The sequence below is a fragment of the Grammomys surdaster genome, unplaced genomic scaffold, assembly GCF_004785775.1.
Source record: "Grammomys surdaster isolate TR1022 unplaced genomic scaffold, NIH_TR_1.0 269, whole genome shotgun sequence".
NCBI lineage: Eukaryota > Metazoa > Chordata > Mammalia > Rodentia > Muridae > Grammomys > Grammomys surdaster.
The window spans coordinates 203,794-228,932 of record NW_021604710.1 but is presented as its reverse complement, the minus strand read 5'-3'; the positions used below and the strand labels follow the sequence as shown (position 1 = coordinate 228,932).

Sequence of the window (25,139 nt, the reverse complement as noted above, 5' to 3'; positions counted from 1 at the left end):
AAATAAAATAAAATAAAATAAAATAAAATAAAATAAAATAAAATAAAATAAAATAAAATAGCTCTCTGTTATGGTTTGTATATGCTCAGCCCAGTGAGTGGCACTATTAGAAGGTGTGGCCCTGTTGGAGTAGCTGTGTACTTGTTGGAGTAGGTGTGTCACTGTGGGCGTGGGCTTTAAGACTCTCATCATAGCTTCCTGAAAGCCAGTATTCTGCTTGCAGCCTTCAGATGAAGATGTCGATCTCTCTGTTCCTCCTGGACCAGGCCTGCCTGGATGCTGCCATGTTCTTGCTTTGATGATAACGGACTGAACCTCTGAACTTGTAAGCCAGCCCCAATTAAATGCTGTCCTTATAAAGAATTGCCTTGGTCATGGTGTCTGTTCAAAGCAGTAAAATACTAAGACACCCTCCATGTGTAAATAATCATTATTCCATGAATATAATACCATAATGTGACTTAAAAGACACATGATAACTGCATGAATCATCTATATGAGTGTTTTCTATGTTGATAGGAGACTGGAGGAAAAGTATTTTCTTTTCCAGAAAAAGGAGACACAGTGTGCCATAGGTCATTAGAAGGAAGAAGGTGCCTGACTCATAGAAACATGGTTTTGCTCACTTCAAGCTTAGGAGAGAAACTGAGTGCCAGAATTGCATCCATAATAAAATGACATTTACATGACTTTCAACACATACAAATATGTGTTTCATTCTCTTAAGAATTAAACACAAAAACAGGAGGCTAGAAAGAGGGTTAGCAGTTAAGGGCATCTGGTTCCAGGAGATGACAGGAATTCAGAACCCAGCACTTAATCCAGTGGCTCACAACTAACTGTCTATAATTCAAGCTCCAAAAAATATACCCCCTCTTCTGAACTCCATGGACATCTACAAACAAATATGCACACGTGTATGTGTATGCATTTTCACACACACACACACACACACACACACACACACACACACACACACACTTACATATTTTTGAAAAACAAATTCTCAAAAACTGATACTAATCAACACCAGTGTTATGGAAGGGTGTAATCAGAAGTTATGATCTGTAGATTTGTAATGACTTTCTTATTTCAGCCATGAGCACTGTGTGAAGGGAGAGTGATAGTTAGGTACAGACAAACATGAGACAAGCAAAAGAATGTGGCTTGAAGGGTAGCTATCTCAGACCTGGCCTGTTGCTCATGTGCTTCTAAATAGCTTCCAGCTCTTTGTGAAATCTGCTGCGGTTGGTGCCAGATCTAGTAAGTTTCTGTTACTGCCTTCCAGTTTCTGGTATCACCCGCTTCCTGAATTGTGTCCACAATGGGTTTATGCATAGAGTATGATGTACATTTCAGCACTGTGTACAGACTGCTGGCACAGAGGTACAGTGCTGAGTCTCCTTCTTCAGATGATACAATTTCCAGGATGCAGGGTGAGTTAGAGGAACACTTAACTGAGAATCTCTTCTTGACCAAGTCTGTTTGCTCAATAATGTCTTCATTTCGAAGGTTAATCAAAAATGTAAGTTCTTTTTTCTGGTTCTGTTGATACCAGTGAAAGACATCGTGCCCCTTTTCTGGATTACAGATCATATGTGCTTTCTGTCCTTTCTCTTTGATCAGATATCTGGGAATCTGGGTTACTTCAGCAACCAAAGAGCCTAGAAGAGGGAGAGACAGAGAATGACAAGAGCTCTGGAAGGACACTGAAAAAGAAAAACATTGAGAACTGTAGTTTGGCTGGGCAGTGGTGGTGCACACCTTTAATCCCAGCACTTGGGAGGCAAAGGCAGGCAGATTTCTGAGTTCAAGGCCAGCCTGGTCTACAGAGTGAGTTCCAGGACAGCCAGGGCTAAACAGAGAAACCCTGTCTTGAAAAACCAAAAAAAAAAAAAAAAAAGAAAGAAAGAAAAAAAAGAAAAAGGCAAAAAGAATGAGAACTGTAGTTTGAAGTGTGCGAGGACAAGTCCTTTCCCTTTTGACTCAGTACTCACCTGCTCCAAGCAGACAAAGTGCTACACAGCAGAGCAGCCTTGATCCCATGATCACACTAGGGCAGCAGAGGATGCAGTGTTTTCGTGTGTTATCTGCTGTCTTCCTGTGACTTGATCTTTTGCAGACTCCACTACTACATTACTGCTTTGTGTAACCAGTGAGAATGAAAAAGCTCTCAGTATCAGAAAGAAAGCTTTTCCTCACCTTTGTAGAGATAGCTCATTAATTCTTTATTCATTCATAATAGTTTAAGTGTATTTAACTAACATAGCCAATGCATTGCATTTTTTTGGTCATGAAATTATAGGAATATCAGATTAAAATATACTACCACTGGACAATGTTTACAATACAATACTCTGTATTTTATTCTTTTACAATTGTGTTATATACATACTCATTATATATGCATATATTACTTTGCTTATATTCTTGTCATTATCTCCACTAATTTTCTTCCATTCACAATAAACCTCCATTTTCTTCCCAACACGTCTACCTTTTATTTTCTTAATGAATTAGTGATTCCTTCTCTCAGCCACCCCATTGTTGTCATTTTAGGCTCAAACCACCTCAGCAGCTTTCTCTCTCTCTCATCTCTCCACATATCATTGACCAAAATCTCTTCCATTATTGTTCCCTAACAAATTATTGATATTATTTATTTATTATTCTTTGTCTGCATCCCTATCATGGAATCAATGATGTCTTAGGACAGAACATGAGATTGTGGAATATAGTCAAGCTATTGGCAATGTGAAAAATGGCTTGATCTGGTCACTGGATAATGTCAGTGGGACAGAGAAGGATATGAGAGAAACGCTTGTGTGTGTCACAATGGGACTAGAACACACATTAATTGTGAATAATCCTTTGGCAAAATGTAGATACATAACATAAAACACACATCAAACACTCCATATTTCAACTTTCATATGCCAAGACATGTAATACTATGAAGTTATTGTAATTGTCTATGAAGTGCTATGTACATGGGTTTCAATGTTGCAAGGAAGCTCTGGACAATTCATTTCCTTTATGGAAAAAGTAGATTTTGGATATAATCTTTCATTTAGAAGGGACAGGTTAGATGAGCACATAGAAGCATGAAGTGTTTCACTCAAATTGAACCCGGGGGGGGCAGTTTACAAGAAACAGTATTGTAATATGTGACTAAGATACTACCGATGTGTATAGAATTGAATGTACCAAGAAAACCATGGCTAAATCATTATAAACCTACTTTCCCTTAAGATATTGGTTCAGAAGTAACCAAACTTATCAGTTTGGCAAAATGATACCTACAAATTTATGATGTTGTTAATCATCTGATTATTAACATGAAGACCACATGAGAGAAAAATCATGGCATAAAGGGTCAAAAAGACAAAACAGAAAAAAAAGAGAGAAAAGCAATATGAAGAGCAGCTTTTCCTGAGTGTCTGGGTGTGAGGTTTTGGAAGGTTCTATCCTGTGTGAAGTCTGTTGTGGTTTGCACTGGCTCCAGTTAGTTTCTCTTCCTTCCTTCCAGCATCACCTGCTCCCTAAGTGGTTCCCTGGTGAGTTTGTGCACTGGGGGGAGTGCACATTTCAGCGCTGTGGATTGACTGCTGGAGCACAGGTACAGTGCTGTGTCTTCTGCTTCAGAAGTTTTGATTCCCAGGTTGCAGGATGAGTTTGAGAAACACTCAGCTGAGAATCTCTCCTTGACCATGTCTATTTGATCAACAGGCTGTTGATTCTGAAAGTAAATCAGGAACTCTAATTCTTTGCTCTGTTTTTGTTGATACCAGAAAACAGTAGTGTGCCCCTTTTCAGGGTTACACCTCATCTCTGCTTTCTGCCCTTTCAGCTTGATCAAATGTCTTGGTGTCTGAGTAACTGCAGCATCAAAAGAACCTGGAAGAAAATTAAAAATAAAACATAAACCCTGGACAGAAGAGACCCCAGCAAGGAAAATTATTTGGGTGTGTTTGAATCTATCTAGCAAGCTTAGGTCTCACCTGCCCCCAGGAGGCAAAGCGCTACACAGCAGATGAGCCGTGCACCCATGGCCCCTCTGGAGCAGCAAAGGATGTGGTGTCTTCTTGTTTTAACAGTAACCTTTCTGTGACATCATCCTTTGGTAGACTCACTTCTTACATTATGGCTTCGTGTTACTACCAAAGCAATACACAGAATTAGAAGAGCTTTTCTGTAACCACGAAATATAAGTTGTTAAAGTTTTATTCACTTAAAAGAATTTTCTAAATACTTTACTGTCAAAACAATACATCTATATTTTAAAAGGCTATAAACTAAACATAAGAATACCAAATTTAAAGGCTCATACTACTGTCAGGTAATTCTTACACCTTTAATCAATTAATTACATTTTATGATGTAATGGTTTTTTTAGAGTTTTCTCATTTCCTCTTTCTCTTTTTGTCAAGATCAGCTGTGTAGCCCATCAGTTATAAGGCTGAGTCACCACAACAGTGCACTGCTTCTTCTGTATACAGAAAATAGATTTCTATCTCTCCCCTTCTGCTTTGTTGTTGAATGGTAGATTTTATTTATTCTTAAATCATTCATCTACATCTTTATCATCAAACAGATGTGAGAAAGTGAAAAAAATGTGGAATCTACTGAACCTACTATCACCTCTAGATTGGCTCTGGCTACTCACTGAGTTGTGTCAGGAGCAGATATGAGGATATGGAAGAAGTGCTCTGCTCTGCCATGTGTTTCTGGAGACAAAGAGTAACATTTAAGATGTGTAAAGCAAGTCATATATGCAATAGTCCATGTCTCAACCCTCATGTTTCTCACAGTGCTCCTGGAGATTATAAAAGCTCGTCACAGGTTCAGTCCAGGTGTTTTAATGCTGTCAGTAGACTAGAAAAAAATTTATTTATTTCCTGGAGCATTTATTTCCTGAACATGGAGGGAATACTATGCACCTTTGATTAAGAAAAAACCGGATAGGAGGTGTGCATAGACACATGGCGTTTCACTCCATTTCAGATTAGGGAGGACAGATCTCGAAGTATCAGATTTGTGTCATTAATAAAATGACAAGTTATTCTGTGTTAAAATAGATACATATGTGTCTACAGTGGTTTGTCTGTGACACAGTCTTGCCTGGATCTTCATGATTCCCTTTTGTCTTGAGATTTTAAACCTAAGTTCATAAAGAACTGGGTTAATGCTTAATGAAAATATAGAAACATGTTATCTTTAGTGACTGTCTTATTCTCCCCATGCAACTGTATCAAAGAGAAGGAAAGTAGGCTGAGAGAGAAAAGCAAGAGGTGGACAAAAGAAGAGAAAAATAATCACACAAAGCCACTAAAGGCTTCATATGCAACCTTCCTGTGAATTGATCCCTTTGCAGATGCAATTGTTATATTATTGTTTCAGTACCATCAAAGCAATTTATGGTGACAGGATAGTCTTTCATTACTCCACTAAATAAAACCTAATAATATTTCACTCTTTAAGAACTGTCTTGTGTTGTTTTATTAATATAAGCTACACATCTATATTTTGAGAATTCATAAGGTAAATATAATATCCAAATTAATATATCATATTACTTTTGGATAATGCTAATACTATTATTTTATTAGTTTCTCTCTGTCTTGTTCTCTCTCTGTCTCTCTGTCTCTCTTTGTCTGTCTGTCTGTCTGTTTGTCTGTCTGTCTGTCTGTCTGTCTGTCTGTCTGTCTCTCCAAGATCTTAAGTCAAGATATTATGAAACTTACATTATATTGTATAACTGGCCTCACACTTGAATTCCTCCTGCTTTTGCTTGCTTGGACCCCAGGTACTACTTATCACTAAACTTTTCTTCTCTTCTTTCTTCCCCTTGCCCTTTTGTACTGAAGTATTGACTATATGTTTCTGAAAATATCTTCTTCAACTGAATGATAAAACTGGCAGTATCTTGGAGAGCAAAAAAAAAAGATAGTAGAATCTCTACACAGCACTGTTTAACTGGCCATCCTAGGTCAGTGGGAAACATCATAAGGAGATATGGGGTTTGAGAGAAAGGTTTTAAACTTCTACATTAAGAATAGATCCAAAGTGAGTTGTTTCTAGTGTCGTTTCATAATCTACAGGTAAAGAAAATAATATAGCCTTCATTTCTCCTTAATCATATCTCTGATCACATATCCCACATTGACAATAACAGTCTATGAGATGCTGTAAGTATTTAGTTCTTACAGAAAACTTGAAATACTTTTCTGGAAGAAGTGCATTGTGTGAATGACATACAGAAATATGGAGTGTTTCACTCACCTTGACCTTAGGAATAGAGTGAAAATCCAGGTAGCATCCGTAATAAAACAACATATGTAACTTAAAACACATACACCTATGGCTAGTGTTAGGTGTTCCCTGAGAAGGGACTGATAGATCATCAATAATCTACTCTCTTGAGATCATTAAATTCAGACTCTGAAAGAGCCATCTTGATCTTTATCAGCATGGGGAAATAGTGAAAGGAAGTTTGAGCTCTTTGGTGACCACCTTATTTTCATCATGAGTATTTTCATCATGAAAAGAAACAAGTAGTAGACACAAACAGAAACACACAAAGAAGAAAGAGGAGAAAATCACCACAGAAAGGTCATTCTTCCTAGGTCTAGAATTGTCAAGCTATCACTCCGCTTCTAGATACCTTCTAGTCTTGTATGAAATCTACTGTGGTTTCCACTGGCCCCAGTTAATTTCCCTTACTTCCTTCCAACCCAGAGTATCACCTGCTTCCTGAGTTGGCTCCATGGAGAGTTTGTGTGCTAAAGACAATACACATTTCAGTGCTGTGGACAGACTGCTGGCACAGAGGTATAACGCTGAGTCTCCTGCCACGGAGGACTGGATTTCCAAGCTGCAGGGTGAGTTTAAGGGACATTCAGCTAAAATTCGCTCCTTGAACAAGTCTATTTTGTCACGAGCTTCTTGACGTTGAAAATAAATCAAAAACTTTAACTCTTTGTTCTGCTTCTGTTGGTACCAATAAACAAAAGTATGTCCATTTTCAGGAATACAGCTCATTTTTGCTTTCTGTCCTTTCCCAATGAGCAGATGTCGTGGTGTCTGGATAACTTGGCAATCCAAAGAGCCTAGAAGATAAGAAAATAGAAAATATTAAAAAGCCCAAGTGGCCCAAGAAGAAATCCTGACAAGAAAAAGAAGGCTTGGAGCTATTTTCAAGAATCCCAAAACTAAGACTCACCTGCTACCAGGAGATAAAGCGCTACACACCAGAGAAGCCTCGTGTTCATGATTGCATTGACTAGCAAAAAGGGGCATCAGACCTTGTCTACGACTTTTCTGTGACTAAATCGCTTTTCAGATTCACAGTCATCATGTTACACACATGTTATTGCTGATACACTTCACAGTATGGAAGGAAATTTTTAACACAGTAAATAATTTTTTTCTTTTTACTTTCTTTTTTAACTAAAAAAAACCCCACATACATATTTTAGATAGCTAAAAGTAAAAAGAAGTCACTGCACAAAGCATCTTACAGCTACCAGGCAACGGCCAGACTGTTTGTGCATTAGTAATAATATTCTCTTTCCATTAAAATATATATGAACATATAAGCATGTTTATTTTCATGTATGTGTATATATAGTGTGTCACATTACTTTTTAACTAAATGGTCTTTAATTGCTCCTTTATAACCCCCCTTAGCTAATTATTATCCTTCTCTGTTACGGTATTTCATCGTATGGACCATTTAATTTATCATCAGTATTTCTGGATTTTCTAAGTACCCTTTCTCATTAATTTATGCATAGGTTTCTATCTCACAGTTGGACCTTGTTTCTGACTATTTATCATCTAATTAACTTTGTGTTACTGGTCCCTATTATTACTACTGTTTTATAACTTTGTGACTGACCACTGCTTTGAAAATGTTTAATTCTGTGCCTATTTTCTTCTGTTTTTCAACTTGTTCATTTGCTAGTGTTCATTTTAGCTAATATCACTTTTTCTTGCCTGAATTTTCAATCACTGTTTTAAATTGTATAAGTTTTTTGTTGACATTTTTGTCTTTATTTTATTCTCCCTCATTCCAATTCTTATTCTATGGAAATAAGATAATAGCCTGTAGTTTGTATTTCCATGAATTTTTCCTTTCTCATTTAATTGAAGAGTCCTTCCCTTCCTAAGTTGGTATTGAAGTCTAGCCCTGACAATATTTTATATATAGCTTTTTCTTAGTTATTCCTGTTTGTATACAGATTCTTGATTTGCATTTTCCTGAGTAATTGTAAATTTTAGTGATGTTTATAGTCTATCCAAGTTGTTATCTTGTGAAATGCTCATTTGGCATTTTGCTTATTTTTTATGTGTGTAACGTTTCTTTATTGATTTCCAAGAAAATTAATTTGTAGGTACTTTTAGAAGTTCTCTGCACTAGCCTTTCTTAAGTATGTAATGTTGATAGAAATAACAAATTTGTTGTGGATAAAATATACTTCAGCACATAGCTATTTATGTTCTCTTTATGATTAACTTCGATAACTATTTCAATTTTGATATGTTCGTTTTAACCAATCACTAATAGTGAAGGAGATATTAAATACTTACTTGTCTTGATAACCCCAAACAGAACTAGTATTTTGCATTATGATAACTTCATAATTTCATGAGATGTGCTATTTTACAACTGGAATTGATTATGGTGGTGCTGATGAGTGAATTGGCGGTCCCGTTTCATCTTTATATATGCATACATTCAATTTTCCACTATCATTTGTTGAAAATTCTATTATTCAGCTCCAGCCCTTTCACTATTGTTCATGGATGTACGATATTTTCCCATTGATCTGTGTATGTCAGCATCACTGTGTGGTGCAATCTCCACTACTGTTACCTTTGTCAACCTCATCCCTTCTATCTGCTTCTTTTACTCAAGAGTACCTTGGCTGTTCACAACCCTTTATGGCTCCATGTGTAAAGAAATCCTATTCCTATTTTGATTATTTGATTATATTAGATAAAGAAACTTAAGAAAACTGACATTTAAAGTATATTTACTGTATTCAACTCCTAGTGCTGTCACTATGGTACTTAGTAAAGAAGTTGCTCAAAAGAGTAAGGACAGAAGTGCCATGTGGTCTAGCTATACCCTTACTGGATCTATAGTCAAAGGAAACAAGGTTTACATAAAGAACGAATATCCTGCATAACCATAATTAATGTGGCCAAGAAACACGATAGCATAATTATGGAATCCATGCAGCTGTCCATCAGAGAATGGATGAAGAAATGTAGCATATATACAAAAGGGTGTTTACAGATATTTATAAGAGCGAAATCATGTTTGAAAGAAAAATTTTATAGATCCAGAAGTTTCCATTTAAATGATGTTATCCAGATTCAGAAAGATCTAGAACATGTTGTATATTTTCTATTACATGTCAATCTTTTCACACCCTGCATAACCATGTTTAATGCAGCCAGCTTACACAATAGGAAATATGAAGACAACCAATCAGAAGGGAAGTATGAATAAGAGCGGTAAGTATGACCAAAGCACCTTATATACATATGTCAAAATATCCTAATGAAATTCACTGTTTTTTACAATTAGTTTGCACCAGTAAAGAGTAAATATTAATGTATATATTTTCATTTTAAAAACTTTTAAAATGGATAAACAATGCCTTTTCTTTTATTCCATATAAAAATTTCAAACAAGTACATTTTGATAATTTTTTTTCCTGGGATCATATACATTTTTAATCTTCTTTTCTATAGAAGACAGAAAGTCACTTTTCTAGAGAGTTTTCTGATTAAAACATGATCAACTTTTAAAAACATGAATTGTGTATACCCGAATCCTATGAAGTGACTAGTTAGGAAAGGTATGTGTTTCTAACCACATCCTCTTCACATGCCTCTCAGCATGTCCTTACCCTCAAGTTCCAGTTCAACTTCTATGTCTGCTCAGTATATGGAAGCTAATTCCTGTTCATTCATTAAGTCTCTCTCTCTCTCTCTCTCTCTCTCTCTCTCTCTCTCTCTCTCTCTCTCTCTTTCTCTCTTGGAACTCTCTAGTTTTGTCTCACTCTCTTAGATGTATTGAACATTTGCTCTTCTTCCTTTGAACTTTCACATTATAATCACTCCCAGCACTTGAGTCACCTTAACTATAGTTTGTGTTTGCAGGGATTTTTTCCTCTGCTCTACGTATTTAGGTTTTTGAAGGGCTCTCAGGACCCAGAAAAATTGATCCTTTATACACCAAGTTCTGCTGAATGAAAACCACATGCCAGCTGTACTACATCTTTATTTCACATTGAAATATTTTTCAGCCTATTACAGGTTTTCACCCAGTATCCTATAAACTTCATTGAGCACATTTTATTCCAAATGACATCACTATTGTTGACAAGATCCTATTTCATTTTAAATTGTGGTCTTTGTAGAGAACAAGTGTCACAGAAAGAAAACCTAAAATAATTGTGCTGATAGCCTGTCACTATTGAAGCAACACGATAGGAAAATATGCATTGATATTCACAGAATCAAAAACTGAACTTAAAAAGAAATAATCAGTTTACTTTCTCAAACTTGTCCTGTTGAACATAGCATGCCAGATTCCTCTTTGATATTTGCTCCCCAAATGTTGCTTTCTTTGATAACTTTTGCAGAAGCTTTTCTTCTTGTCATTCTGCTCAAGAGCAGCTTAATTTGGTAAACTCAGATATGGCCTCCTTTTAGCATCTTCTGATCCACCAGAAAAAAAAAGGGAATGTGCCCTGACCTCCCAAGCAAGTCTAATTACAGTCTTATTTACTACCATAATACATTCAGTCCTGCTAAATTCCCTTATAATTATGTACTTATTGGATTATTATCTCTGTGGATTAATGTGTTTACTATTCCGCTAACACTCAGTATTTGAAAATAGAGCATGGCAGAGAAAAATCTCAAGAATAAAAGCATATCTTGCAAAACTGTTCTCATGAGTGTTCTATGAGAATTCATCAGAGAGAGTAGAAAATAATAGCTATTGGAAGAAATAAAGTACATGAGGATATGTTAAGAGAGCAGGCATGGAGAATTTGATGCACAAAGGGGATTGACTTGTGCTACTGGAGAAAACTGCCAGAACAGAAGTCCAAAGCAATTTGGCTAGCACAGATCAACTTCATGGTGATGTAAAGGTCCTCTCTTTGAGATAGATACTCTCTTTGAGATAGATGTCCTCACATCTCCCCTCTGAGCATCCTTTTCAACTGTTAAACAATAAGTCCATTTCAGTTCTTTCTCTAGGCTCTGCTGGTACCAGTACATAGGATTATATACCAATTCAGCTGGCACCCCAGAGTCAGTCCTGTTAAGTTTCACTGAATAGAAATGCCATCTGAAAGACTGGAGCATTCATGGTCCCTGTGGGCCAAAGAGACAAGGACTGAGGATTGTGCTCAGAATGGAGCCTGATGCTATTGAGAGAAGGTATGGAGAGGGGATCTGGCAATCCTGGGAAAGAAATTTGCTGAATATTGAATCCAGACTCACCTAGTCCAAACAGACAAAAGATCACAAGGCAAATCACATAATTGTTAGTTTCAGTGAAAAATATCTCTTTGTAGCTCCATCACAGGATCTCAGAAATTGGAACGCAAGTGTCCCACATAGCAAAATGTGTAGAATTTGTCATTGATGCATGACAACTGTCAATCAATTCTTTCTGACGACAAGACAAGTGTCGAGAAAGTTCCAGTCTCTTGCACTTTTTCCTGCTTCTGGAATATGTGTATATCCATTATAAATTTAAAAAATGCTAACTAAATGGGATGAATTGGTGGCTAAAGTCACTTTCAGAATGATGTGTGTGTGTGAGACACACACACACACACATGTGACAGCAGATGCTGGCAAGGATGTGGAGAAGGAGGAACACTCCTCCATTGTTGGTGGGATTGTAAGATAGTACAACCAATCTGGAAATCAGTCTGGCACTTCCTCAGAAAATTGGCCATAGTACTAGCTGAGGACACAGCTATACCACTCCCGGGCATATACCTAAAAGATGTTCCAACATAAAACAAGGACACATGCTCCACTATGTTCATAGCAGTCTTATATATAATAGCCAGAAGCTGGAAACAACCCAGATGTTCTTCAACAGTGGAATGGATACAGAATATGTGGTACATTTACAGAATAGAATACTACTCAGCTTTTAAGAATGAGGAAATCATGAGTTTTCCAGGCAAATGGATAGAACTAGAAAATATCATCCTGAGTGAAGTAACTCAGACACAAAAGAACACAGAACATATGTACTCACTGATAAATGTATATTAAGCAAAAAGCTCAGAATACCCATGATACAACTCAGAAACCATATGAAGCTCAAGTAGGAGGAAGACCAAAGTTTAGATGCTTCAGTCCTACTTAGATGGGGGAACAAAGTGATCACTGGAGGTAGAGGGAGGGAGAGACTTGGGAGGGAGAGAGGAAGGAGAAGAAAAATAGGAGCAGGAACAGGTGTGGGAGAAGACACGGAGATGTACAGAGAGTCAGAAAATTAAACAGAGGCTTGTAGCAGTGGGGGATGGGGAACTGGGGGACCAGAAAGTCTGAGATGCCAGGAAAGCAAAAGGTTCCCCAAACCCAACTGGGATGACTTTAGCCAAAATACCCAACAAAGGGGAGAGAGAAACTGTAGAGACCACCTCCAGTAGATAGGCATGGCCCCCAGTTGAGGGATGTGACCACCCACCCATCTTAAAATTTTTAACCCAGAATGCTTTCTGTCCAAAGGAAAGACTGGGACAAAAAAAATGGAACAGAGACTGAAGGAAAGGACATCCAGAGACCACCTCACCTAGAGATCCATCTCATCTGCAGACACCACACTAATGCTGATGCCAAGAAGCACTTGCTAACACGAGTCTGATATAGCTGTCCCCTGAGACAGCTGTCCTCTGCCAGAGCCTAATCATTACAGATGTGGATGCTTGCAGCCAAACATTGGAGTGAGCATGAGGATCCCAATGGAGGAGTTAGGGGAAGGACTGAAGGAGCTGAAGGGGTTTGCAACCCCACAGGAAGAACAACAATATCAACCAACTTGACCTCTCCAGAGCTCCAAGGACTAAACTCAACCAAAGAGTACACACAAAGGGACTCATGGCTCCAGCTGCATATGTAGCAGAGGATAGCCTTATCTTGCATCAATGGGAGGGGAGGCCCTTGGTCCTGTGATGGCTTGATGCTCCAGCATAGGGGAATGCAAGGGTAGTGAGGTGAGAGTGGGTGGGTGTGTGAGGGAGCACCCTCACAGAAGCAGGGGGAAAGGGGATGGGATAGCGGGTTTGTGGAGGGGAAACCAGGAAGGAGGACAACATTTGAAATGTAAATGTAACAACAACAACAACAAAATAAGCATGGGAAGCTGAACTCCTCCAATTTTGAGACTCTATTGACTTCTCTCATTCCCACTAGATTGCTAAAATTAAGGAATCAGAATGGCTAAGATCAAAACCTCAAGTGACAGCACATGTTGGCAAGGATGTGGAGAAAGAAGAACACTCCTCTATTGCTGGTGGGATTGCAAACTAGTACAACCACTCTGGACATCAATCTGGAGAGTCCTCAAAAAATCAGAAACAGACCTACCTGAAGACTCAGCTATACTACCACTCTTGGGCATATATCCAAAAGATGCCCCACCATACCACAGGGGCACCTGTTCTACTATGTACATAGTGGCCTTGTTTATGATAGCCTGAAGCTGGAAACAAACCAGATGTACCACAACAGAAGAATGGATACAGAAATGTGATTCATATCATCCTGAGTGTAGTAACTCAGATCCCAAAAGACATGTATTGTATGAACTCACTAATAAGTGGATATTAGCCAAAAAATGTACAGAATGTCCAGGATACAGTTCACAGAACTCATGAAGGTTAACAAGCTGAAGGGCCCAAGTAAGGATAACTTAATCCTACTCTGGAGGGAGAAGAAAGCAATCACAGGACTGGGGAGGGAGGGAGGTACTTGGGTGGGAAAGGGGACAGGGAGGGGAAGAAGGGAACACGATCAGGTATTTGGTGAAGGAAAAGGCCTTAAGCCCTGAGGGCCAGAAGAAAGAACAGAAGCAGACGATCTCAGAATGTAGGAGGTGAGGGACCCTCAAGAATGCACCAGAGACCTGGGAGGTGAGAGACTCTCAGGACTCACAGGGAGGGGTCTTCGATACAATGCTCTGCAGTGGGGAGAGGGAATGTGTAGAGCTCACCTCCAGCAGAAAGACAGGGCATCAAGTGAGGAAGGGGGTCGCCATCCCACAGTCAAAAACTGTGACCCACAATTTTTCCTGTCTGAAAAAACTGCAGGGACAATAATGGAGACGAGCCTGAGGAAAAGGAAGTCCAGCGACAGTCCTAAAGTGCAATCCAGCTCAAAGGGACACCTCAAGGCCTGACACTATTACTAAGACTATGGAGTGCTCATAAAAAGGGGCCTACCATGACTCCCACTGAAAGACCATGCAAGCAGCTGAAAGAGTCAGATGCAGTTATTTGCACCCAACCAATGGACAGAAGCTGCTGACCCCTGTGGTTGAATTAGGGAAAGGCTGGAAGAAGCTAAGGAGCAGGGTGACCCTGTAGGAAGACCAGCAGTTTCAATTAACCTGAACTCCTGATATCTCTCAGACACTGGACCACCAACCAGATAGCATACACCAGCTGGTATGTGGCCCCCAACACATATACAGTAGAGGACTGCTGGGTTGGGGTCCAGTCAGTGAAGATATACCTAACCCTCAAGAGACTGGAGGCCCCAGGGAGTGGGGAGGTTGGAGGGGTGGGAATGTGGGGTGGGGACAACATCATGAAAATGGGCTGCGGGAGGAAGTATGAGATGTGGAATAGTCAGAGGGTGAACAGGGACGGGGATAAAATCTGGAGTAAAAAGAAAAGATTAAATAAAATTAAAAAGAGAAAAGAAATCCACACATAAGAGGTAGTTCAGGTGTTGTGCTGTTTCTTTTGAAAAACTCTTTTTATCCATCATCTATGTTTACCATAAGCAATTCATGTGGTGAACATAGTGAGACTGCTCCTAGAAGCTTGCCAACCACAGAAGGTACTAAGCTTTATTCTATAGATCGGAAGACTGGGGAGTAAGGGAGGCTCAAATTCCAGTCCTACCATTTTTCAGCTAAGCATCTTTGCTTACTTACATCGACCTCTCTTTTATTTCATTTGACTTCTGCAATATGCAACAATGAGTATCTACCTCAGAATAACATAGAGAATTTATAGCAGTGGTTTGCCCAAAACAAATACCATATGTATGTTTGCTATCATTCATTTTAGGATGATATTCTAATAAAAAAAGCATGAAGAATTTAATACCACGTCAAGATAAATCAGCTGTGTATTGACATGGAATTTTCCCTGCTAATGAAATTATTTCCCAGCACTGAATTTGAATTATAATTTGCACAAGGATAAATGTATTGTATGAAATAGGTTCTTCTCAAGGGCCTTTGGTAATTGTAAGGGACATTAATCATTTCTTAAAGATGCTGCTCATGTGCTAAACAAATGTTATTTTACATTTCATCCTAGGTCATCTGTAATACTTTAGGCATAATGCTTTCACAATAATCTTTTGGTTGAGCTATAATGACTCTGAAGTTGTTTGTGACCACTGATGGAAGCAAAGGAGAAGTTAGAGACACCATGGCAACAAGGAAAAGGAAAGGGGTTGGAAGTGGGCGTGGGAGGAGAATGAGAGTAGAAGGGAAGTGGGCACTACTCATTAAGAGGAGCTACCACATGACTGCTTTCAGTGTCTACATCTTCAGTCACACCTCAGAGGTGAGGGCCTCATCCCTTATAATGCCTTATAATTTTGTCAGTCTGACAAACCCCAAAGACCCCTTTTGAGTATATCTAAAGGTATAAAATGAAATTCATAACATTACAGATGAAACTGTCTTTTCTTTTTTTTAAGATTTATTTATTTATTATATGTAAGTACACTGTGGCTGTTTTCAGACACCCATATGAGGGCATCAGATCTCATTGCAGATGTTTGTGAGCCACCATGTGGTTGCTGGGATTTGAACTCATGACCTCTAGAAGAGCAGTCAGTGCTCTTAACCGCTGAGCCATCTCACCAGCCCGAAACTGTCTTTTCTAATGCAGATATCAAAATACTACTTAAATTTTTATTATGGCATTAATGTATAGACAACCTTAAAGTCAAATGAATCGAATTTACGCTGATTAATCTGACAACTACCATGATTACAAAGCAGTGGTAAAGGCAAATGGTATTTACTCTGTGTAATGCAATATGAAAAATAATTGACTTTCAAATCCCTGTAATGTATGCAATATATATGCAAATGAGAGTGAATCTGATTTGCATTATCAAGCTTGTCAAAAATATAACCAAAACTGTTACTTTTTATTCATTATTTTTATTGTGAAAGGAAATGGTGTATCAGTTAGATATTAGTGAAAGTATAGACGTTTTTTTCCATTCAAATCTGTGTATTCTATAAACTTTATCTGTGCAGTCCCAAGAGGCCCAGAGATCATGTGTTAAACACGTTTGCTTTAGGAAAGAATACACTTTACACTTGAAGCCGTGCATAGAAAATGTAAGAAAGCTGGCATAGCCTCTAAAACAGGTGTGTAATTCCTATTCTTGTCAAAGGGTAACAGTTTCTATTTATTTGACTTGACATTGATACTTAAAATAGAACAAGCATTTGTCAAAATTGTATCCCTGCCTTGGGAACATGATGAAAATCTCCGTAACCAGTTCTTCTACACACTATATTTGCTGTCAGCTGCACTTCTCATTACCTGTGTCATTATCATTACCATCCTCCTCCTCACATATATGTGATTCCCAGGAAGCATCACTGTGATATGATAGCACATACCCTCATAAATGCAAGATTGAAATTTGTGCTAAGAAATCCTGTAACCAAGAAAAAGCCTGTAATTAGGAAATCAGAATCACTGAAAGATATATACACTACACGGTTTTAGACTATTTGCTTGGAATGCCAGCTTCAGGAGGCAGAAGCAGGAGGGTCTTTGTGGTTTTTAAAGATAGCCTTTTCTATATAGATAGTTCTAGGACAGCCATGGATTACACCACTAGACACTGTCTTTAAAAAGTTCTTTGCAATAATGTGTGTATCTAATTCCAAATCTGCCACACAATTCAGTGATGCAGCATGTTAACGTTAGTTTTTTTTTTGATAGAAATGTAGACAGTTCTACTAGGAAAAGATCTTGTATTCTCTGACATGAAGTATGATAATTTAAAGATAACTCAAAGGGGTAAATAATGAGGAAGTGTATGCCGCTCAATTCCGTGTACACAAATTTATTTAGCAAATTATTTCCGCAAAGAATTGGCATCAGATTAGTTCATTTTTATAATCTTTACATTTACCAACTGATACCTCTACCGCATTATGGTAATTATTCATCTGAATGCTTACATACTATTAAATTAATAAACTATTTTTTAGAAAATGTTAAGTTTACAGCAAAACCAGTGGATAAGTGGGGATAATTGCTCCTAAGAACTACGGCCCAGGCTCTTTACTGTTGACATCTGTGATATAGGACTACAAGCACCATGAATATGGGAATATGCAGACTGAAGTAACCAAGGTACAACACCCAAATTCTCCACACCACAGCATATGATTACCATATGGGGTTACTTTTATTCTTGGAAGCTTTTTTTTTTTAAAAAAATATACTTCTTAGTAAGCACATTGCACAAGTTTTACAAGTTTTCTGACTAAAAAGAGCAGCTAACAGTTGATCCATGTGAAAATAGATGGTATGAAGAACTCACATAGGTTTGGTTGCAGTCACTGACATTGTAGAAGATATTTTCTTTAATGCATCCATTATGTGAAACTAGGGGTTTTATCTTAATAGCTTCATAGATACATTAAATATGTTTTGATCATATTCACAACTCCATAACTTGGAAGAATATTATGTAATATGCTGGGGGATATCAATTGAGACATGTAAAAACTGAAGTGATTTAATCTGGTGACAATTTTGTATAAAAATGATTTAAAAGTTTCTGATGGATAAAATAATTCATAAGTTTGTTAAAACAGGTTTAGAAGCTCTATGCAGTAGCTGATATTGGTAATCTCAGAACTGAGGAAGTTCAGACAGAATGATTGAGAATTCAAACCAGAATAAGCTAAATAATGAGATTCTGTATCAATAAACTAAAATATATTCAGAAAAAAATTAACAAAATGTGTGGAATACCTACATAGTAAAAATGGCAAATCAATACAGATGTGTTATTATTAATATCAAAGACCTCAACAAAGAAATGCTGGGGAATATCTGTATTTATAATTTATCTTCTATCATCTATCTATGTATATGACCTGAATAGATAGATGATAGATAGATAGATAGATAGATAGATAGATAGATAGATAGATAGATAGATGCATAGATACATAGATAGAATAAAATTAATAAATCTTGCTATACTCAGCACATTCAAGAAACTGGATATCTTTACCCTCTCCCCATCACCACCTTTCTTTCTTTCTTTCTTTCTTTCTTTCTTTCTTTCTTTCTTTCTTTCTTTCTTTCTTTCTTTCTTTCTTTCACCACCTAAACTCTCGAATCTGACAACAGTGTAGTCCATGGGAATGATTATGTCATGAGAAGATAGACTAAGTGTGATGAGGAAACCTTCAGAGAGGGCAGCTGATCAGCACTCTCTTGCTTCTTGTTTATACAGTTTCTCATTGTGTTTATGTTAGCTTCCAACAAGCTAATGTACCACTTATTTCCTGCACAGGCTCTATAATGAGTTTGTGTTCTAAGAAAAGCCAGTAGTCAGCACTGTGGATTGACTGCTAGCACAGAAGTACACAGCTGAATCTGTTAGCTTGCTGGACTGGATCTCTATGGTACATGGTTTGTTACTGGGGCATTTCGCTAAAATGCTTTTATTGATCATATCTGTTTTATCAATGATGTCTTCATTCTGAAAGTAAACCAAAAATTTGAGTTCTTCTCCCAGCTTCTTGTAGTACCAATAAACGTAACTATGTCCTTTTATAGGGGTGCAATCCATTCTGGCTTTCTGTTCTTTTCCTTTGACCATTAGTCTAGGACTCTGGATGACTCCAGAGTCCGTGGAGCCTGTGGAGGAAGGAAATAGAAGCTGAAGATAAGTCTAGAAAGGAGTGTATTGACAGAAATGTAAGAGAACATACTAGAACTGGAATACAATCCACACAAAACTGGGACTTACTTGCTGTCCAGGATAAAAGGGCCACACAATAAAGAAGCTTGCAGTGCATAGTTGATTCATGGAGTGTGCCTTCTCTGAAGGTTTCCTTATCTCCCTTAGTCTATCTTCTCATGACATAATCATTCCCATGGACAACACAGTTGTTAGATTCGTGAGGCAGAGACACTGTACAGGATGTGGGAGGGGATACTGAAGCTGAGTCTTGGTTGATGTGAGTTTCCACCTGCTTTTATTTTTCTTCTCCCATGGCCTAATATTTTGCTTTTATTCAATAAAATTTTTCATAGTTTATGATTTATTTATTTATTTATTTATGTTATTTTTAACTTAATTTGCTTTCTACATTTGATTTTAGGAAATTATTCTGAATAATTCCTGGATAAACATTGTAGCTTTTGCCACACAAACGACTCCACATAGCTGCTACTTTAGAGATGTAAACTTTGAATATTGAAATTTACAAAATGATTTAGACAAATATGAAGTGTGGCTAGAGCTCTAATAAAATAAATGTCCTTGATTGAATCATTTAGCTGAAGAGATCAGTTATGGTTGAGAAGTTTTGGGTCTCTAATGGTCTTAGATTTCAACATACTCAGTTATGTGTAGAAAGTAAACTTGTCATTTATTAGTTTTCACTACAGTTTTTAATATTTATATATAAATATTGAATTCTTATTTTGTTATTTTACTATTATTTTCATTTTTTATAAGTTGAAATTAATTATAAAAGCCTATGGCAAATTACTTTGCTTTATAGTTTTTCAGTATTATCTTATCTATACTCCTCTTTTATCCACTTAAATTTTAGTTCTTTCCAATTTTTGCAAAAAAGAAGTTCCTTTAGTGATAGCAGTTAGTGTTGTCCAGAATAATTAAATGATGGTGCTAAGGGTGGGTAATCTCACTATCGGGCTCATTCTTTTTGAGACCACAGTGTATATTCTTACTTATTTCAGACATCTGAATTGTATTCTTTTGTAATCTAAGTAATTCCCTGTATTAAAATCTTGCTTATCTTCTTGTGTATTTGTTTCTAGCTGTTTTAAACTTTATACTGTGTTACCATTTTAAATACTTTCTTATTTTTGAAATTATAGTTATATCATTTTCTAACAGTTTTTCTAACCCTCCATATTCCCCTCCTTGCCTCTTTATTCATTAATTGTTATATATTTCTAAGGTGTCTCTATATATATTTATGAAATGTTTCCCTTTAAACTGTTATTGTGTACTAAAAATGTTGTATGTATAAATAAAACAAACCCTTTATGTCTGTGTTATATCCAGTAAATCTTCTGAAGTTAACTGTTCGTGGTGCAATCTTTCTCTTGGGTGGTTTTGTATGTGTGTGTGTGTGTGTGTATGTGTGTGTGTGTGTGTGTGCGCGCGTGCGTGTGTGCGTCATGCGTGTGTGTGTGTCTAAACTTCATCTCCCACTAATTTCTTTCTTTTATCTCCTTTTTAAAGGTCATCTTTCTTCTTGTTTCACTAACTGCATAGTTAGCACAATGTTTAGTGAAAGGGTTGGTTGGTGTTGATCAGTTATTAATTATTGACCAATTGTTGATCATATACGACTGGAACAATTAATTTCAGGTTTTGCATCTGTGGTAGGTGTTCTGGGAATTGCAAACTCTAATATTTTATTCAACAAACTTCCCAGATATCTCAGGTTGATCCATCTCATCTAGAGCATCCAAGCAATCTGACAAATCTTTCCAAGTGAGGCTTTCTGTAGACTCTACAAGCCAAACCACACAATGTTTTACAGAAAAATCCTACATCGCCCCCTAGTGTGCAGAAGGGCAAATTCATCTACATCTGCCCATTTTATTGGGTCTTGTGACAGACAGAATCCTCACAAAGATCTTATGCACAATTATTTTTTTTTCTATACTATACTAAATAGCACAAATACGTGCCTCTCCTTCTAGCCATTTTCTGGTTTTTGATGAGTACTCTGGAATGATTTCAACATATTCCTAGGATCTAAGCTCCATGAATCCTAACAGAAATCCTGATCTTCCCATGATTCCCTAGTTCATCTGGCTGCAATAGTTATTTTCTAACCTCCTGTATATTGTTACTCATGCCTAATCAACTCCGAAGGTTTTCAATCCATGTCCTAAACATCTTTTAAAACCCCACATTTTCTCATATTTTCAATAATACTATCATAATCTGAGTCAGCTTCATTACTGGCCCCTTTCTAGTCATTAATTATGAAATTTTCTTTTCTGAACAGTTTTTCAAAGGCTTTTTCATCTTTCTTAAAGTTCTTCTAGCTTTCATTATCCCCACTCCTGCTTAATATATTCATCTCATATTAATGTAAACCATCCAGTAGCAGTGTTTACAATGTTTCCTGATATTTTTTTCTTAAAAGGAAAATAGCCAGAGCAATTCCCTTGGACAGGAATTACATGTACAATATCAAGCACTTCAGATAGTCCAGGGTCACCTGTAAAAACTTAATCACATCAATTTTTGTTAAAAAAACAAAATATTTTAAATAGAATGTATATTATTGATCAAAATACATGAAATACTCACAGATATTTGGAATTGATATTAGTAAATTTAAACAGAATGCTGGGGTGGTACCTGGGGTTAGAACCTGTGAAGCAGCTAATTAAATGATGCACCTGAGATCCGTACTTCCATTGTGTGAAAATTCCATCAACCAGTGCCAGAGAGTGTTTCTGTGTGTCACTGAATGGCAATGCCTGTTAACTTCATGTGCATCGGCGAGGTGTTATATAACCTCAGAATAAAGTTATGTTATTCATGTCCCAGGGAATTGCTCTGGTTAGTTTCTGTGAACTTGACACAAATTACAGTTCCTTAAGAAGAAACTTCAGCTGAGGAATTTCCTCCATCAGGAAATTTAAAAACAGTTATTGGAGGATGTTGCTATTCGTGGGCAGGAAGTCCTGGATTGTTTAAGAAAATAAATGAAGCAATTCCTCCCTGGTTTCTGTTTTAGTATCTGGCTTTAGGTTCCTGCATGAGTTCTTGTCCTGACTTCCTTTGAAGATGGACTCTGTGTCAGCCAAATAGACCATCTCTCCTCCACAAGTTCGTTTTGGTGAGTATTTTTATCACAATAATGGAAAGCAACTCAGCACAAAAATTAAGGTCTTAAAGGATATAGCATCTTTTGAAATTCCCCTGTTGCATTTCCATTACAAGATAGCCCAGTGTCTTCTCTTGTGTGTACGTGTGTGTTTGTGTATATATGTGTGTTTTCTAGAGGGTAGTTAAGAGTATATTTCTTTTTTTTAATTTATTTTATTGGATGTTTTAATTACATTTCATATGTTGTCCCCTTACCCCCTCCCCCACCCACCCAGGAACCCCCTATCCCCTCACCCCTCCTCCTTCTTCTCTGTGGATGCAACCTCTATCTACCCCCCCACTCCGACCTCCCCACCCTCAGAATTCCCACCCCCTGGGGCGTCCAGCCTTCATGAGGTCAAGGTTCTCTTCTTCCACCTATGCCCAGCAGGGCCCTCCACTCTTACATATTCAGCTAAACCCCTGGATCCCTCCCTAAGTGCTCCCAGGCTGGTGGTTTAGACCCTGGGAGCTGTGGTTGGTTGATATTGTTGCTCTCCTCATGGTGCCACAAATCCCTTCAGCTCCTTCAGTCTTCACTCTAAATCCTCCATTGAGAACCCCATGATCAGTTCAATGGCTAGTTGTGAGCATCTGCCTCTGAATATGTCAGACTCTTGAAGACCTCTGAGGAGACATCCATATCAGGCTCTTATCAGCATGCACTTCCTGACTTTCACATCAGCATCTACCTTTGGGATGCTGCACATGGGATAGATACTCAGGTGGAGTGGTTTTCAGAAGGCCCCTCCTTCAGTTTCTGTCCCTCACTTTGTCTCCATATTTGCTCCCTTGAGTATTTTGTTGCTCCTTCTAAGAAGGACTGAATCTCCCCCACTTGGTCTTCCATCTTTATGAGCTTCATGTGGCTTGTGAGTTGCGTCTTGGGCATTTCAAGGTTCTGGGCTAATATCCAATAATCAGTGAGTGAATACCATGTGTGTTCTTTTGTGATTGGCTTACCTCACTCAGGATGATAATTTCTAGTTCCATCCATTTACCTAGGAATTTCTCGAATTCATTGTTTTTAATAGCTGAGTAATACTCCATTGTGTAAATATACCACATTTTTTGAATCCATTCCTCAGTTGAAGGACATCTGGGTTCTTTCCAGCTCCTGGCTATTATAAATAAGGCTGCTATGAACATAGTTGAGCATATGTCCTTGTTATATGTTCGAGCATCTTCTGGGTATATGCCTAGGAGTGGTATAGCTGGATCCTCAGGTAATGCTATGTCCAATTTTCTGAGGAACCGCCAGACTGATTTCCAAAGTGGTTGCACCATCTTGCAGTCCCACCAACAATGGAAGAGTGTTCCTCTTTCTCCACACCCTCGCCAGCATCTACTATCACCTGAGTTTTTAATCTTAGCCATTCTGACTGGTGTAAGATGGAATCTCAGGGTTGTTTTGATTTGCATTTCCCTGACAACTAAGGATGCTGAACATTTCTTTAGGTGCTTCTCGGCCATTCGACTTTCTTCCATTGAAAATTCTTTGTTAAGCTCTATACCCCATTTTTTAATAGGGTTATTTGGTTGTCTGGAGTCTAATTTCTTGAGTTCTTTGTATATATTGGATATTAGCCCTCTATCAGATGAAGGATTGGTAAAGATCTTTTCCAAATTTGTTGGTTGTCGTTTTGTCCTATTGACAGTGTCCTTTGCCTTACAGAAACTTTGCAATTTTAAGAAGTCCCATTTGTCAATTCTTGATTGTAGAGCATATGCCATTGGCGTTCTGTTCAGGAACTTTTCCCCTGTGCCCAAGTATTCGAGGCTTTTCCCCACCTTCTCTTCTATTAGTTTCAGTGTATCCAGTTTTATGTGGAGGTCCTTTATCCACTTAGACTTGAGCTTTGTACAAGGGGATAAGAATGGATCAATTTTCATTCTTCTACATGTTGTCCTCCAGTTGAACCAGCACCATTTGTTGAAAATGCTGTCCTTTTTCCACTGGACAGTTTTAGCTCCTTTGTCAAAGATCAAGTGACCATAGGAGTGTGGGTTCATTTCTGGGTCTTCAATTCTATTCCATTGATCTTCCTGCCTGTCTCTGTACCAATACCAGGTAGTTTTTATCACTATTGCTCTGTAGTACAGCTTGAGGTCAGGGATGGTGATTCCTCCAGAAGTCCTTTTATTGTTCTGAATAGTTTTCCCTATCCTTGGTTTTTTGTTATTCCATATGAATTTGAGAATTTCCTTTTCTACTCTGTGAAGAATTGAGTTGGGATTTTAATGGGGATTGCATTGAATCTGTAGATTGCTTTTGGCAAGATGGCCATTTTTATTATATTAATCCTGCCAATCCATGAGCATGGGAGATCTTTCCATCTTCTGAGATCTTCTTCGATTTCTTTCTTCAGAGACTTGAAGTTCTTGTCATACAGGTCTTTCACTTGCTTGGTTAGATTCACACCAAGATATTTTATATTATTTGCAACTATTGTGAAGGGTGTCATTTCCCTAATTTCTTTTTCAGTCTGTTTATCTTTCATGTAGAGGAAAGCTACTGATTTGTTTGAGTTGATTTTATAACCAGCCACTTTGCTGAAGTTGTTTATCAGGTTTAGGAGTTCTCTGGTGGAAGTTTGGGGGTCACTTAAGTATACTATCATATCATCTGCAAATAGCGATATTTTGACTTCTTCCTTTCCTATTTGTATCCCTTTGACTTCTTTTTGTTGTCTAATTGCTCT

The 25,139-nt window shown here is 37.7% G+C and overlaps 1 protein-coding gene and 1 gene segment (V, D, J or C); both read right to left on the bottom strand.

The window, feature by feature from the left end:
• Positions 1–25,139, bottom strand: part of LOC114628506 — a 392,361-nt gene that overhangs the window by 229,853 nt on the left and 137,369 nt on the right.
• Positions 3,449–19,468, bottom strand: LOC114628507. 2 transcript variants are annotated; one of them, XM_028776391.1, is made up of 3 exons: positions 19,318–19,468; positions 6,747–7,109; positions 3,449–3,897 (listed from the first exon to the last, which is right to left on the bottom strand). In XM_028776391.1, the coding sequence occupies exons 1-3, from the start codon at positions 19,364–19,366 to the stop codon at positions 3,506–3,508; spliced, it is 804 nt and encodes a 267-aa protein (XP_028632224.1). In that variant the 5' UTR covers positions 19,367–19,468; the 3' UTR covers positions 3,449–3,505. The 2 variants fall into 2 exon arrangements, with proteins under 2 accessions (XP_028632224.1, XP_028632223.1); XM_028776390.1 differs by lacking the exon at positions 19,318–19,468 and adding an exon at positions 7,223–7,454.